The following is a 16,044-nucleotide window of genomic DNA, read 5'->3' as shown; positions in this document are numbered from 1 at the left end:
CTCAGAGAGAAGAGGGTAGACAGTGCTACATAAGAAAGTATATGCGGGCGCCTGGGTGGCTCAGTCGTTAAGCGTCTGCCTTCGGCTCAGGTCATGGTCCCAGGGTCCTGGGATCGAGCCCCGCATCGGGCTCCCCGCTCCTCGGGAAGCCGGCTTCTCTCTCTCCCACTCCCCCTTCTTGTGTTCCCTCTCTCCCTGTCTCTGTCTCTGTCAAATAAATAAATAAAATCTTTAAAAAATGAAAGTATATGGAAAAGAACCATCTGGGAGGTTTGAGGAGGGGGAATTTGGAGGACTGAGTAATCCATCCAGCAAAGCCTGGGCTTTCTAAGGAGCCCAGGACCCTTTCTAAGAATCAGGGTATTGGAAAAATTGTCCAGGGTATTGGAAAAACTGCCATGAGGTAGGGAAGAGTGAGATGGGGGGGGGGAGGTTATAAATAGGTGAAGAGAATTTTGAGGAAGTTGTCTTATGCTAAGTGTTATACCTTCTTTCAGAAAATATCCAAATTATTATACAATTCTTTGGGAGCTTGGTGTGTTATTTTGCTAAGAATAAAAAGGCTCCATTTTATTTGGGGTATAGTCAATATCTTTTACACTGACTTCACTAATGTTTTGGTTTACTAACATGTTAGTAGGTTACTGAATAGAGATATTTCATTAAAAATTGCATGCCCAAAGGAACTTAGTTTGTGCCATTGGTCTTAGGACCAGATAGAGTGCAGTGGCCAATGGAGGTAGAATTGAGATTGTGGGTGTGTGAAAATAGAATAATAGAGTAATGTAAAAACAACAGATGACCATGAGGCCAGAGGTTACCTAAAAGTTGAAGATGGTTGGCCCAGAGCTGGGGGAAGCAGATACGGTAGTCCCCTTTACCCACAGGGGATGTGTTCTAAGACCCCCAGTGGGTACCTGAAACCAGGGATATTACCAAACCCTATATATATATATACACTATGCTTTTTCCTATACAAAAATACCTATAATAAAGTTTAATTTATAAATTAGGCACAGTAAGAGATTAATAATAACTAACAATAAACTAGAATGATGATAACAGTACACTAGAATAAAACTTATGTGAATGTGGTCTCTCTCTCAAAATTTCTTACTGTACTCTACTCATCCTTCTTCTTGTGATGATATGGGATGATAAAATACTTGTGTGACGAGGTGAAGTGAGGTGAATGATGTAGGTATTTTGATGTATCCTTAGGCTACTATTGACCTTCCTATGCTAAGTCAGGAAGATCATCTGCTTCACACTGGTTGACCATGGGTGACTGAAACCACTGATAAGGGGTGACTATTGTACTACAGCTGTAGGTTTGTGGACACATTGTTGTTTAGACTAAGTGTATGGTGTTGGCTAAAAGCACAGTCAAGGAATCCATTCTGAGTTTAAAGCTAGATTCCTGGTCCTATTTTGAGGAACTCCATCCCTGGGGTTGAGACTGTGCTTACCCATCTAGATAAAACCTCTGAGAATTAGTATCCCTTGCATGTTTTCATTCTTAGTACTATTCTCTTGACTTTTATAGGTCCTTGGAGAGAGGACTGCTCCTATTCTCCTTATGTTAAGGTTTTTATTTTGATCCTTTTTGATTTCTCAGGTGGTATTCCTTTTTTTTAAGATTTTATTTTGTTTATTTGAGAGAGGGAGAGAGGGAGAGTGAGAGAAAGAGAGCGAGAGCGAGAGAGAGAGAGAGAAAGAGAGCATAAGTATGGGGAGGGGCAAAGGGAGAGGGAGAGGGAGAAGTAGACCCCCACTGATCTGGGATCCCAACGCAGGGCTGGATCCCAGGACCCTGAGATCATGACCTGAGCCAAAGGCAGACGCCCAACAGACTGAGCCACCAGGTGCCCCAGGTGGCATTCTTTAAGGTTGACCAGAAAGAAAGGAAAGTCAGCATCTGAAAGTTCTATAGCCAAATAAGTAAGAGATGTGACACAGCTCTATGTCCAGCTCGGAGCCTGAGATGGAAGGCCCTGTTACGCCAGTCAGCTGCAAATGACACTGTCTCATTGGGCTGCCAGATCAAGCAATACTGTCTGAGGGAAAAAGTGTTCAGTTTTCTGTTGGTATGTAGCACTTAGTTATTGACCTGATGCTGAGTAGTGTTTAATTGAAAAAAAAAAAAGCGTGGCTTGGCAATTCCCTCAGAATCACACTTGGTATGTATGCTTGATCTCTGCTAAGGGAATACTTTTTAGAAGTATCATGATATACAGTTTATTCTCTTTTTTTGTGTGTGTTGCAGGTGTTGGAGGGGGCATGGGGGGGATTTAAGCAGGGTGGAACAGAAGGAAGCAACGGGTTGGGGGAAGGAACAAAATACTAACTTTAACTGCTTTTCAAAGCTTATTCAGTCACAACAGTGTATTAACCATGAATAATGGCATAAAGTAAAAGGAAGTACAAACTTTGATGCTAGCTCTTCAGTCCACAAACCAAATTATAAGGAGTTATTTGAGAAGAAGAGCTGAACTTCTGGTAAAAGTTTAGCAAAATTCTCAAAATGTTTACAGTAGTATTTAAATCCTAAAATAAAATACTGAAATTGAAAATACTATGAGTATTATTCCTTAGCTCAAATATTGTGCCCATTGTAGAAATAGCATTTGAAATATATGAGAATTTATTGAGGAATTCCAGATTGCCCAGTGTCTTGGTTTTAAGAATTTGACAATATTTTTCACTCATATTATATTAATGCCTCATATTTTACACTTAAGTGTTCATTTGGTTTAATTAGTTTTGTTTTGTACTTCTGGAATTTTCTCTTCACTTGAACTTACTAGTCTTTATCTAGACGTTTTTATATATAGTTTAATGATAGTCATACAAATAATATTAAATAGTGATGGGGTAGTCTATTGGATAATGAAAGCTCACTAAAATCTGCCTAATTTGTTTTTCTAGAAAGGCCAGAGCTTGACAAAGAGCACAATGTAGTGGATTCTGCTTGTTCTCAGACATGGCTTGTTTATTTAGCAGATGGTATTTGTCCAGTCTACTCAGGTACAAATGGTAATAAAATTATCCAGGATTCATAAATGTGGAAATTTAATTGCAACACCACTCTTTGAAGTGCTCAGGACAAAACTCTGAAGCATCATCCTTGTCTCTTCCTTTCCTCCCATACTGTCAGCAAATCCTCTTGGCTCTAGCATTAAAATACAATCCAGGGGGATGCCTGGGTGGCTCAGTTGGTTAAGCATCTGCCTTTGGCTCAGGTCATGATCAAGTCCTGCATCAGGCTCCTTGCTCAGTGGGGAACCTACTTCTCCCTCTGCCTGTCGCTCCCCCTGCATGTGCTCTCTTTCTCTCTCTCTCTCTCTCTGACAAACACATAAATACAAATCTTAAAAAAAATACAATCCAGGATCTGACCCATTCTCACCACAGCCACTACTTTTAACCATTCCCCTGTAAGCCACCAACTCCTTGCTGGATTATTGTAGCATCTTCTTAACTATAGGGAGAACTGTGAGCAGAAGGTAAATTTATCAGTGAAAGATGGCTAGAGTATGTCTACATTCCTTTATATTGGGGGCAGGTTGTGTCTAAATTTCTGTCAGAATATGTTGACTCTAAGAACCAGAAACCCATTCAAACTCATTTATACAAAGAAGGAAAGAAAGAGTAGCTAGATTTCATAAGGAATAAGGACGGGGAAAATGGAAGATCAGGAATGGGGACTCTGCTCTCCACTTCTCTATAGAGTCACTTCTCTGTAGGTTGTGTGTCTGCTTCGTTCTACCATGTGCCATCTAAGTATGGGCATACTTAGCTTCAGTCCTGCTCCACATGACTTCCTAGTCAGACTAATTAGCATTGTCTGATTCAACTCCAAATTCCCAGAAGAAGATGATCTCTTGGCTTGGCTTACTTCAGATGTCTGCCTCAATCTGTTTGGACCAGAATACATGTTTATCTGGTCAAAACACCTGGCCCAGCAATTTAGCAGGACTTAGGAAACCCATTCAGAAAAGGGGGTCTGAACTAGGCAAGCTAACTAATTAATATCTCTCCTGCAATTTATGAATAATTTAAATCCAATATTCTGTTAAATGGTGTAGTGAATCAATTATTGTCACATATACATCCTTTGGGATTCAATAAATTGAAATGAAGTGGATATGAATAAATGCTAGCAGGTAAGGTGGATTTGATCTACTTCCAGAAAGTTTTTGTTGGTAACATAATTTCTCATTAAAATGTTTATTTTCAGTGTCTATTTTATTCCTCTTGATCAGCATCCAGCAGCACCTATGAGACCAATCACAGAGCTTTCATTAGCCTGGTAGCCTTTAAACAAGGCAATGAGGAGTGGTTGATTCTGGAATATTATGAATCTTTGGTCTTTGTCTTTCCATGCTGAGTAATTTAACGAGGTGCCTTTCCTTTTCTCTGTCGATTTTTTCTTTTTCTTTTCATTGTATCAGTTGAGTATTGTTTTGAGCTGTCTTGACTCAGCTAAATGTAATATAACTATTTATAATTTGTCAGTGGTATATACTATTATATCATCATCTCCTGGTCCATTCTTCCGGCAGGTAAGAAATAATTCCATTTGAGGGAATGTTGCTTGCCCAAAGGCAGAAGCTACTGAATTGTTTGGAGTCAACACATTTATTCATTCATTAAAACAAACAAACAAAAATAAATCTTTGTTGAGAGATTATTAAGGTAAAACTTTCTCTGTGCTAAACTTTAAAATGCATAATATAAATTAAAATTTTAATCATTTTATTCTTCACTTAAAATTTTAATTAATTTTAATTTCTTAAATTTCATATTTTATTTTCTTCTTTTTTCTATCTTAATTTTTTAAAGATTTTATTTATTTGACAGAGACAGAGACAGCGAGAGCAGGAACACAAGCAGGGGGAGTGGGCGAGGGAGAAGCAGGCTTCCCGCTGAGCAGGGAGCCTGATGTGGGACTCGATTCCAGGACCCTGAGATCATGACCTGAGCCGAAGGCAGCCGCTTATCGACTGAGCCACCCAGGCGCCCTCTATCTTAATTTTAAAAAGTCAATTGACCAATTGAAACTGACTTACAAGAAAAACTTTGAGTTTGAGGATCCATTATTTTATTTTTGCTATCATAAGGTAAATATTTTGGGGCATTGTTGTTTTTTACCTAACAGAATTCTGGATATGTCCTGGTCTCCTTGAGCTTGGAGAGGATGGATTGCAAGTTCACAAAGCTAACCTCCACTAGCAGGTATGCTCCACATTCATCTTAAATGTTATGTGTCCTCTATGAACCGAAGTTTTGGGAATGCCAGGATGAATTCATAATCTGATGAGAGGGATGAGGCATGAAAATTAAAACAAAAATGATAAAGTAAAAAATGGGGGACTGGCTTAAATTGGTCATCACTTGAACTCCCTTTCACCTCAAGGACCCTGATAGTAGGATGGAAAAACTGATATTTTTGAGTATCAACACAGTGCAAACTTTACATTTGTTTCTAGTTTAGCCTCACAAAACCCTAAGAAGAAGGGAGTATGAATTTCATTTTACATATGAGGAATCTGACCCTTAGAAAAGTAAGGAATTTGCTCAACGTTGAACCTTATCACCAAGGCCTGGATTGAAATCCATGTCTGGCAGACAGCAGAGCCTAGGATTTTTCCACTGCACCACAAGTCCTCTCGGCAAGAAGCTGTCCCTTCTCTGAAGAGTTTTATAAATTGATCTCCAACTTAGATGAAAAGGCGGATCAAAAAATTATGTGGGGGAAATGATCTCTTTTGCAATTTTCCTCTATGGGAGGTTTTGGTATTTTTAAAAAGCTCTCCAGGTACTTTCGATGACCTCCCCACCTACCTTCCGATGCCCTTCCTCCTCTTCACCTGGTCAACTCCTATTCATCTGGTTTGAATGGTGTGTATCACCACATCTAGGTCTTCTCTGGCTGGTTAAATTACTCTCTTTTGTCCTTGTGAAAGATTCCATCACTGAAATCATCATATTGTTGTACGATTTCTTTTTATGTGAGGTTTGCGCCCTTTAGGCTGTGGTGAGCTTGTCGAAAGCAAGTATTGCATTTTTGTGTCTTCGTTACCTAGCACAGCGACTCAAACTCAAAATGTGCTTCAGAGAACTAAATTAGCAAACAAAAACTTCAGAGCCATTTGTAAATAGCTTAAGAAAACCCCCAAACTTGTTTTACTATCCGTTGTATCAGTGAATTAACTGAGTGTTTCAATAAATATAAGCAACAAAACAATTTTACAGGTTCCAAGTGTCAGACACCGTCCCTAGATGCGGAAGCTCCAGAGCGAACTACATTTCCCAAAATCCCTAAGCACCTCTCGTAGTTGGTTTGCTGAATATTCTTAAAGGTCTGTCACATCAACTAATAGCGTGCCGAGAATTTCCCTGAACCGGGTAGGAGGCGGCCAATCACAAAAAAGAGGGCGGGCGCTTCTGATTTCGGTTCAGGAAACCCTTTGCAACTCTTCCTTGCCTCTTTGCAGGACCGTCAGAGACGAAGTTATTAAGGCTACCGAGAGTGTCCTCCCTTCCCACCCCCACCCCACGAATTAGAATTAGTCTTTATGCACTTACATCCTTCCTTATGTTTTCCCCAGTTTCCACATCCTTTCCAATCAAATGCCTCTTGCTTCCCATCTACCTTTCTTTCTTGAACACACTCTCTGGGAGGGTACCCCTAAGCATGAATCTCTGCCGTTTCAAACTTGAGCCAGACATTTGTCTCTACACCTCCAAGCGAGATTGGGCCAGTGAAGAACGGAAAAGTCTGAGCAAGCACTTCATCCATCCCTCTCCTCCCCTCGCAAGAGTGGAGGAGCTATTGGGGATTTACTTACTGGATAATCAGCATAACAAGGCGGATTGTAGGTTCTGAAAATGAGTGGCAGTGCGGTGTTTACTTCCACCTTTGCTCCCGCCTCCATCCCCACCCACCTTAGCGTGCGGACTGAATCCAGCGGTGGTGTGTCACTGGCCCGGGCAGACACCCAGCCTTGGACGGGCTCCCCGCTGGCAGCCGAATCCATTCCAGCAGCTACCTGCCATGGTCACGCTTTAATCTGACCAACAGTAACAGATTCAGGAAATAATCCCCCTACCGCCAACCCCCGGTTTATCTCCTTTCTTTTTCTAGTACCTAAGTCTGTCATCCTTTTTACCACAGACATAACCGTTGTCTAGAAGCTCTTTTTCAAAAATCAGATCCAAAACAATCCAAAACAAAGCCCATCAGTAAAGCAATATTGCAGCCAGCAGCCAGGAACGTGTACCTCGGTAAAGGGTGAGAGCCTAAACCCCTGCTTTAATGACCGAATTTAAAATAAAGACTTCCTGCTGCTCGTTAGTGAACATTTTTACTATCTCAGCTGCCGGAGAAGCAGCTGCATACTCTGTCCTGGCGACTGGGGTGGAAGAAATTTAGCCATGGTCTGGGATTTTCGCAGAGGGTAATTTAAGCCCCAGCTCCACTCCCGCGGAGGGGGGCACGCGGGGGGGCGGGGAATGCGAGGCGCATGCGCATGCTCAGCAGCTCAGCTCCGCGGAGGCCCAGCTGCCGCCACCGCCGCGGCCGGCGCTGTAACCGCGGCTACCGCTGCTGCTCTGAGCGGGCGTTGGTGTCGTGTGCCGAGGCGCCCTGTCAGGCGAGAGGGAGCGGCGGGGCGGGAGCCTGGGCGGCGGCGGCGGCGGAGGCGGCGGCGGCAGCGCCCGAGGAAGGCAGCGGGGGCTCTGAAGGAGCGAGGGCGGGCTGGTCCAGCGGCAGAGGAGCGAGGCGGAGAGCGCGGGGACCCGCCCCGGGCGCCCTGCGTGCGATGCCTGGCGGGCAGCGGCGCTGAGCGGCGGGGAGGCCGAGCGGCGGCCGCGGACGGAGGGCCAGCGACCCCCGGGAGGAGGAGGAGGAGGCAGCGCAGGAGCGGGAGGAAGCGCCGAGGGACTGCGGGGCCGGGGCGGGCGAGGAGCGGCGGGGCCGCGGGCCATGGACGCGGCGGCGGCGGCGGCGGGGGCGAGCCGGGGCGGCGGCGCGGCGCAGAGTCAGCCCGCGGCCAGGTGAGGCTGGGCAGTGCGGGCTCCGGGCGCCGCCGCCACTGCTGTGCCGCCGGGCCGCGGAGCGAGGCAGCGGCGGCGGTGGCTGAAGCGGCGCCGGCCTCGGAAGAAGAGGGGTCGCCGCCCGGGGTTCTGGTGGCCCGCTGCTCTCTCGTCGTCGCAGTATTTCCTGTTTGGATTATCTTGTGCTTCTCCCCAGCTGCCTCCTTCCCCTCACACTCCCACCCTGTCCCACTCCCCCGTGTCCTCGGTGGAAGCTGCCCTCGGCCCGGGCTCGTTTCCCGCGCCGGGGTACGCCCCTTGCCTCGGCTCGCGGGCTGCGGGGGAGCCCCGCCGAGACCATGAGGAAATTCAACATCAGGAAGGTGCTGGACGGCCTGACCGCCGGCTCGTCCTCGGCCTCGCAGCAGCAGCAGCAACAGCAGCACCCGGCTGGGAACCGGGAGCCGGAGATCCAGGAAACGCTCCAGTCCGAGCACTTTCAGCTCTGCAAGGTGAAGGGAGTGCGCAGCTCCGCGAAAATTGGGGTCGTTTTAGGGGGCGGCTCGGGCTTTTCATGGGAGTGCGAGGGAATAAGACGCCACTAATAATTATATCTCGCTCGAATGAAGGGCTCGCTCCTCCTCAAGCAAACGTTTGCTTAGTGGGTTATTTTGGAGATTGACATCATCTTACTCCTTTTGGTTTTTTTTTTCCCCCTTTTCACATGCAGCAGTCATTTCAAGGTTGCTTCTAACGTATTTTACCGTATTCTTAATTAGTATTCTTTAATTAGTATTCTTAAAAACCTTAGAGCCTTTATATTCAAACATTTTAATGTAATTCACCAACTTCGAAGTTTCCTTTGGAAACAGTGTCTAATGAATATTGTTCACCAAAAAGCCAAACCTGTTCAACTGGATATTTGCTTATCACCTTTCCCTTAAAATGTGGTAAGAAGCTTAAAATACGAAATCACAGGGTCCTTTTTATCATTACGTTTGATTAAAAAGTTGGTACTGTGATTTTTGCCCATTAATGGCACCATTCCTATAGCGGTCTGTAATTCGGAAAGAATGATGCAGCGAATTAATTCACTGGCTGCTCAGTGAGAAATACAAACTTGTCTTGATATTGATACCTGCCATAAAATACCGTGTGTTCATCTGTCAGCTTCTTAAAAATGTCTAAATACATATTTTTGTCGTAATGCCCTAAACTTAAGGGTTTAATAGCAAAATGCAAAAATATATGTTGTACTTATTTTCATCCTGTTACAGTTGCAAAATTTGGGGGTAGATGTTTGATAATTGCCTACTGAATCCTTGACAAAACTAATTGTAGGACAGCTTTTTTTTTTTTTTTAGCAGTACTTGGCATTTAGCATCCAAATAAAGTAACAAAGTTATCACACTTGAAATAAAGCATGAATTGCATTTTTAGATTAATTTACAGAATTTTTACTACTGCAAACTTTAGTATTTTGGTCTCAGACATGATAGTATAGAATGTTAATAAGAAATTTTCTTCTATAGAATATCAGTATTATGGAAAGACAGATATTAAAGTGTAACATTGGGAGATATATATGTGTCTGTATACACACACACACTTTTGATTTCAGATTCTTTGTGAATAAGTTTTGTTAATGTAGATTTTGTAGGTTTGTTTTTTTTTTTTAAGGCAGTAAGTGGGTGTGTATGTGTTCTGTATCACTTATAATTGGTTCTAGATTCTAATGCCTCTGTTGACTTTTCTGTTTTTAAATTCCGCTTGCTGCCTTGGTTGCTGTGATGTCATTTTACCATCCCTAGACTGTTCGCCATGGATTTCCCTATCAACCTTCAGCCTTGGCCTTTGATCCTGTGCAGAAGATCCTGGCAGTCGGAACTCAGACTGGTGCTTTAAGGCTGTATCCTTTCATTTAAGTTTTCTTTTTTTTTTTTTCCACTTTTACTGTATTTTCTCCATTCTTTCTGTGCTGCTGATTAGTTGCTTTTCCTGTTTTAATTCCAAAGAAATGGTGTGATCAGGTATATATATTGTGAAATCATGTGGTGTTGGCTTTTCTCTTGATTATGCGTCTATTCATGCTAAATGTTGCTGGGGTGTTTCTCATCTCTAGGTTTATGGTAGCTAAATATGTATCCACATACAGTTCTAAAGTTTTGCTGTAGTAACTACTGTCTTTGCAAGGAGCTAGAAGTTTCTAAGGGGTAATCTGTCAGCTTATGTATATACTAGGGGTATTTTGAATGGAATGTGGTTTGGAATGAGGTGTAAAAGCAATTGGCATAGGATACACATTCATTGCTTTTTAAAAATATTGTGCATTGGTAGATATTGAATTTATGACCTATCATTCTAATGAATTAGAGGTTGAATTTGATTTGGTTGTTTCTGACTTGCCCACTGACAAAAAACATTAGAAGACAGATCCTGTAAATTAATTTTATATAAATAGTTATGAAGGGTTAATAGTTCTAGAAGTTTTAGAACGATTTTGTTAGTATAATGCAGATGGATAAGTATATTCTCTTGATGTTTTCTCTTTTGTAGCCTACATTTGTTATGTATATGTAAAAACTCTTAAGTTAGCTGTTCTCTGAAGCATTAGTATAAGGAGAATTATTTTTCCTGACTGTGCATGAACTATAATAGTTTTGTCATAGCATAACATAGTTTTTCCAAATACCTGTTCATTTTTCAAGATCAGTTTTTTAGTTTGAACAGTGGAGACTACTTCTCACTTTCATACTATTGAGCTTGAAATAAAATTGTTTGCTTTTATCATGAAATTTAACCATACTTAACTAAAATACCTTTATTTTTAAACTTAAACATAAGACTTTTAAAAGCAAATGCTTTGTTCATCTTTAGGATATCTGCTTCTACATATTAAAGTAATGTGTTTGTAAATAAAAAAAAATCACTAGATGATCACAATAGAATTACTATTGTCAAAAAAATAAAGAGAAGGAAGGAACTTTATCCCTCACATTTTAGATTTATCTGGCTCCTGAGAAGAGGGGAGGGGAAACCTGCATTTTAGTTAAACACGTACCTTGATTTTCCTTATAATCTTTTAAAATCTTTATTTCAAAAAGTGCTGTATATGGTATCAGGATATGCCTCAAGTTTCACTTACGATTAGTGTGTTATCTTTCAAAATACTTATAAAACTTTTCAGATGGGCCGTTGATATGTATTGAGTGAAGTCTACATTCAGTGTAAACACCAGTAGTGCACACATTTCTTTTAAAATGGTAAAATCTGACCAGGCTAGTTCTGAATCTGTGAATTTCTAGGAGTATGTCTAAAGGGCTCTTGCCCAAATATCTACATATTTGAGACTAGAAGATTTTTGGCTGCAGGTGTTCAGTTGTTTTTATTCCTAAACCCAGTGATCATTACCTTCTAGTTTAGGGTTCCTATTTTAGTCTCATGAAGATGGGACAAAAGTTTAATTTTGTCAGTGTGGGTACTAGGTATTCAACAAAACTCCATGTAGTGACAAGAATAGTGCATTGTTGGATCTAGATGGACTGTTTGGAACTAAAAGCAGATTTTTTTTGTTGTTGTTCTGAACAAAAAAAAATATCACTGGATTAAAAGAAAAGAAAAAAAGTTAAATCAATTATTTTTAGATTTTGCTTTTCTTTTAAATGGGTTCAACTTTTACTGTTGTCTCAGTGTACTCTCAATTTTCCAATGGCATATAACTTTTTTCTTTTAACAGCAAGTCTGCCCTTTGTATTTTTAATACGAGTGAGTACCACCAGTAAGTACAATTTTATAAAACCAAATATTTTTCTTAGACCAGGCTGTTACCCTTAATGCATTTGAGTAATTAGCAAGTTGACACAAAGGAGTTAAAATATAGGCCTGATTCTAATTGCCAAATAAAAGTAAGGATCGGGTGTCCAAAATTCTCACTTGTACATACCTTACTTATGTGTAGCTTATATGTTTTAATAGCTAAACACTAAATGACAGTGAACCTGTAATTATAGTTTACAGTTATGCTCTATTTTTTTTTTTAATTTTAGAATCTCTCTTACTGTATTTAGAATGAAGTCAGGAAAACTGTTTACCAAACATGTTTCTGCTTTTTAATGAGATTTGTGTGAACATTCCAGAGTGATAAATTGGTTTGCCTACCAGTAATACCAGCTAGTCATTTCTTCTGTTAGGTTTAGGTATCAGATAAGCTAATGAGCTTTATTTATTGCAGCTTTGATTTCTAGAAAATGACTAAGACCTTTTTATTTTTATTTAATTTCCACGTATGTAATTTAAGATCTATGTTTTTCTGTTTTGTTATTTTCAAAGCTAAGTTAAAATTAATAATTTCTAATTTCAAAGCTCTGTATTGGCTTAACATGCAGACTTATTACAGGTCTATTCTGTTGCTCTTGCTCTTTTATATTTTTTGCTATTTCAGTTGGTTTCTTTCAGTCCTTTTCTTTATTTTTCTTTATTTTCTTCTCATATTAGGCTCTTATAGCCTAAAAAAGTGTCTTTGGAGCAGAAATATACTTGTAGATAAGGTGTTTTCTTTCCTTTGATCGTGGAGCAGAAAGTAGATGTTTTCAGAAGTAGGATTGGGCTGTTAGAATTTGCATTACATGTCTAATCTGACTAATCGAGTGTCTTCCTGAATGTTAGACTATATTAAATCTACTTTGAGGTATTAAAAAAACTAGATGAGAAAGTTACATCTGATAGCTAATGTTTGCAGACAAGAATTAGTGAAAATCTGATTTTTTAAATAATCTTCTAACCAGTAATGAGGCAAGATAAATTTAATGTTTCCTGCATTAATGTATAGCAAGTGAATGATACTATAAAAATGCTTTATGTTCAATCTTCTTGGCTTCTGGAAAGAATGTGAGGTTGGAATGTATTTATTGATGGGAAGCAGGAAAACAATTTTATATAGTAAGTCATATAGCAGTGATGTGATTTAATTATCTTAATTCTCTTCTTTTTGTCATGTAGAAATAGGTGTAATTTGATTCTTATGATTAATCCAGGGTTGAAAATTATTGGGATAAAATATCTAATTATCTGTTTTCATATCAATATCTAGAAAGGGAAAAAAAGTTTTTAGCTGAAGAATGAAGGCATTTCTAGTAATGTTTTTGTTGTCCTTATCTAGACTTCTGGTTTATTAGTATAATTTTGAATTACTGTAACCATGGACTACACTGATCTTTGTAATGTATTTTTGTCTAAATACAATGAAGTCATTTTGTGTGTGACTATTTCAAGGACTAAGCAGAAAAATGAAACTTCAAATTTATTGAATTTAAAAAAAAATTGTGTTACAATTATCAACATTATTTAAAAACCTCATTTATTGTCTTAACTTGTGAAAGATAGAGTAAATTAGGCAATCTCTGAGAAGGCTTGGATTGCCTTTTTTTATTTATTTTAAGGCATGGATTGTCTTTTAAACTGCAGTGTAATGTTGCTGAATGCAGGCTCACAAGTTGATTTTTGTATGTAGGAGTTCATTTAACCAACACTTATTAAGTGCTAACATTAGATTATAAACTGTGGCCTGAATTCTAGTTCTTTTCTTGCTACTAAGGAATTAGGTGTCTTTCAGTGTTTTTTTTTCTTTCAAAATGAAGATGCTATATTAGATGATTTCTTCAAGAAATAATTCTGTAATTTCAAGTGGCTATATATTGTTCTAGGTGAGTATTCAAAAGAAATGGTGAATGTGATTCTTCAGAAAGTTTCCATTCCTAACTAAAGGACTAAACTTAGTGAAACAATTGAATTTAGAGTATTATTTAGGACTCTACTGACATTCTTAAATGTCACATTGCAAGTAAAGTCATTTCATTTGATGACACATTAGTAGATAGAGATCACATAGAGTAACAGAGAAGAGGGACTGGGAAAATTATTCTAGGCAAGCAGCATGGGCAACAGTAGAGAAGCGAATTAGGATAGTTCAGAGGAGTACTAAAGAGAGAGTTTGGAGTAGTGATCCTAACTGTGTTGGAGACAGAAATAGGAGCCAGTTGGTGGAGAACTTTGAATGTTAACCTGAGTTATCTGAGTGTTATTTGGTGAGGAATCATTGTAATTATCTATTTATTCTTGATCAGTGTCTCTCAATAGTGGTAGCATTTTGGACTAGATAATTCTGTGGGTTTGTTCAGCACATTGCAGCACATTTAATATACCTGGCTTCTCCCTGATAAATGCCAGGATTGCCCCTGCTGTCAGTATGGCAGCTTAGCCTCACACAGTTCCAGGTGTTCCTGGACTTAGCCCAAGTTGTTCACCAATTAAATAGGCTAATAATCCTACTGAGGTCATGAGGTTAGCATCAGGATTAAATGCAATAATGCATATGTCTAGCTTTTAAGGCCATGCAGAGACTGTTTTGGTGAATATTCAATATATGATATTATGAAAGTTTTCCTGTAGTTTTAATATTCAGGTCCTTCATTACTTTATTTCAGCAAATACTTGTTGGGAGGCCACGAGGTACCAGGCACTATTTAAGAAGGCCTTAATTTCATTTATTTTTGTAGGTAATGCAGTCTTTTAGAAAAATCTTGAAAAAGTTTTTTTCTTTTTTCTTTAAGAGTCATTGAAATGGCTCTGTTCTCAATCACAAGGTTGCAAAATTGCTATTGAGATGTAATAGGATAATATATGTGAAAGTTTTTTGCGCATAGTAGGCAATAAATGTTTAGTGATTTTTGCACTTGTAAGATAGCATTAGAATGTTTGACTTGCTGCTCATTGTATTTTGTAAAACAGTTACAGTATTGGAAAAATTTAGAAATCTGATTTTTATTCAGATTTGAATAAAAGTGAAACAGTTAAAGGTGAAATTTAGCTAGAATTAAGCCAGATTTTTATCTCCTCTTCTCCCCTCCCATCCTTTTTGTCCATGGAAGAATTCTAGTCATTTGGAATTCTAGCTCCAGAGGAGAAACAGGACTTTGAAATACTTTTACTTCTCAACTCTTAGCTCTTTATTAAAGAGGACTTTGTATAAAAGGAAGAATGAGTACTGTGTCAGCAGTAGGTTGTGATTCTCAGCATGAACTACTGCAGCAGGAGGAATAGGCTCTTTTACTTTAGAAACAACCAGAAACGTTTCCTGCCTGGAAGCAATTACTTTGCAGTGAATTTCTTTTTGAGGGAAACAAGGTATGATAGAATCTGAATGGGATTGAAAATTTGTAGGGAATCAAGTCTGCTTAGTAAGCCTTTCTGCCTTAAGTAGATGGGTTTTTATTTGTTTGGTATTGTTTTCCATTTGCTTTTAAGTATCATTTACTTTTAAAATCATAACCTGACTTTGCCATCCTGAAGGGAAAAGGTAAAGGAATTTTTGAGGGATGACTTTATCTTTAGAAGATTTGTGTTCTAGTCTTCAGACTAATTTTGGTTAAGCCAGCTAAAATTTAGTCTGGGCTTCAGTCTCCTTTCCTGTAAAATGGGGAAATTGGGATGTGTGATATCTGGAGTCTTTCCAGCTCTGGGATCTTAGAATTTATTTTTCTGTGGAGGATTTGGGAATGCTCTGAACCATTTCTGTGTAGAGCCCTCTTCTGATTGTTTGTTCTGAGTACCTGTTAAAGAGGATAAAGTATTGGACTCCATCCCATTGTGGGGCCCTTACTTTGTATCCATTGACTGCATTCAAAATCCAAGTCAGAAGATGCACAAATGTAAACCTTTGTTTACAAAAGGAGCAGGAAAGAACATCTGAAAAACATGCACTTTTTTTCATTGTTGAAACACAACTCACGTTGAATACTTAAGATACTAGGTTATTGCATTTTTATTGTATAACAGATAAGGTCTCATTATGACATAAGAAACGTGGGTATTTTAAAAATACTGTTAACCAAGTTTGCTTACTTTCCTGTCTTAGGTGTAAGTAGTAAGGATATAAAATTAAAATGGAATTACATAAAATTAATACTGGGTTGTGTTAACCTTAACAGTAAAACTGTCAGTTTTTTT

General features: G+C 39.4%; 1 protein-coding gene across 5 annotated transcripts in view; it reads left to right on the top strand.

The window, feature by feature from the left end:
• The first annotated feature begins 8,302 nt into the window (after positions 1-8,302).
• The window catches only part of STXBP5 (syntaxin binding protein 5), a 174,520-nt gene continuing 166,778 nt past the window's right edge, over positions 8,303-16,044 (top strand). For all 5 annotated transcript variants that reach the window (XM_088023848.1, XM_088023846.1, XM_028103208.2 and 2 more), the window contains exons 1-2: positions 8,303-8,552; positions 9,852-9,949. In XM_088023848.1, coding sequence (XP_087879974.1) covers positions 8,400-8,552; positions 9,852-9,949 — 251 coding nt within the window. In that variant the 5' untranslated portion in view covers positions 8,303-8,399. The remainder of the gene's footprint in view (positions 8,553-9,851; positions 9,950-16,044) is intronic.

This window comes from Eumetopias jubatus, unplaced genomic scaffold, assembly GCF_037043125.1.
Source record: "Eumetopias jubatus isolate StellerSeaLion01/CBP00866 unplaced genomic scaffold, mEumJub1_p1.0 scaffold_6, whole genome shotgun sequence".
Lineage (NCBI taxonomy): Eukaryota > Metazoa > Chordata > Mammalia > Carnivora > Otariidae > Eumetopias > Eumetopias jubatus.
Note: the sequence above shows the minus strand (reverse complement) of the source record. Positions and strands in the feature narration are given on the sequence as shown.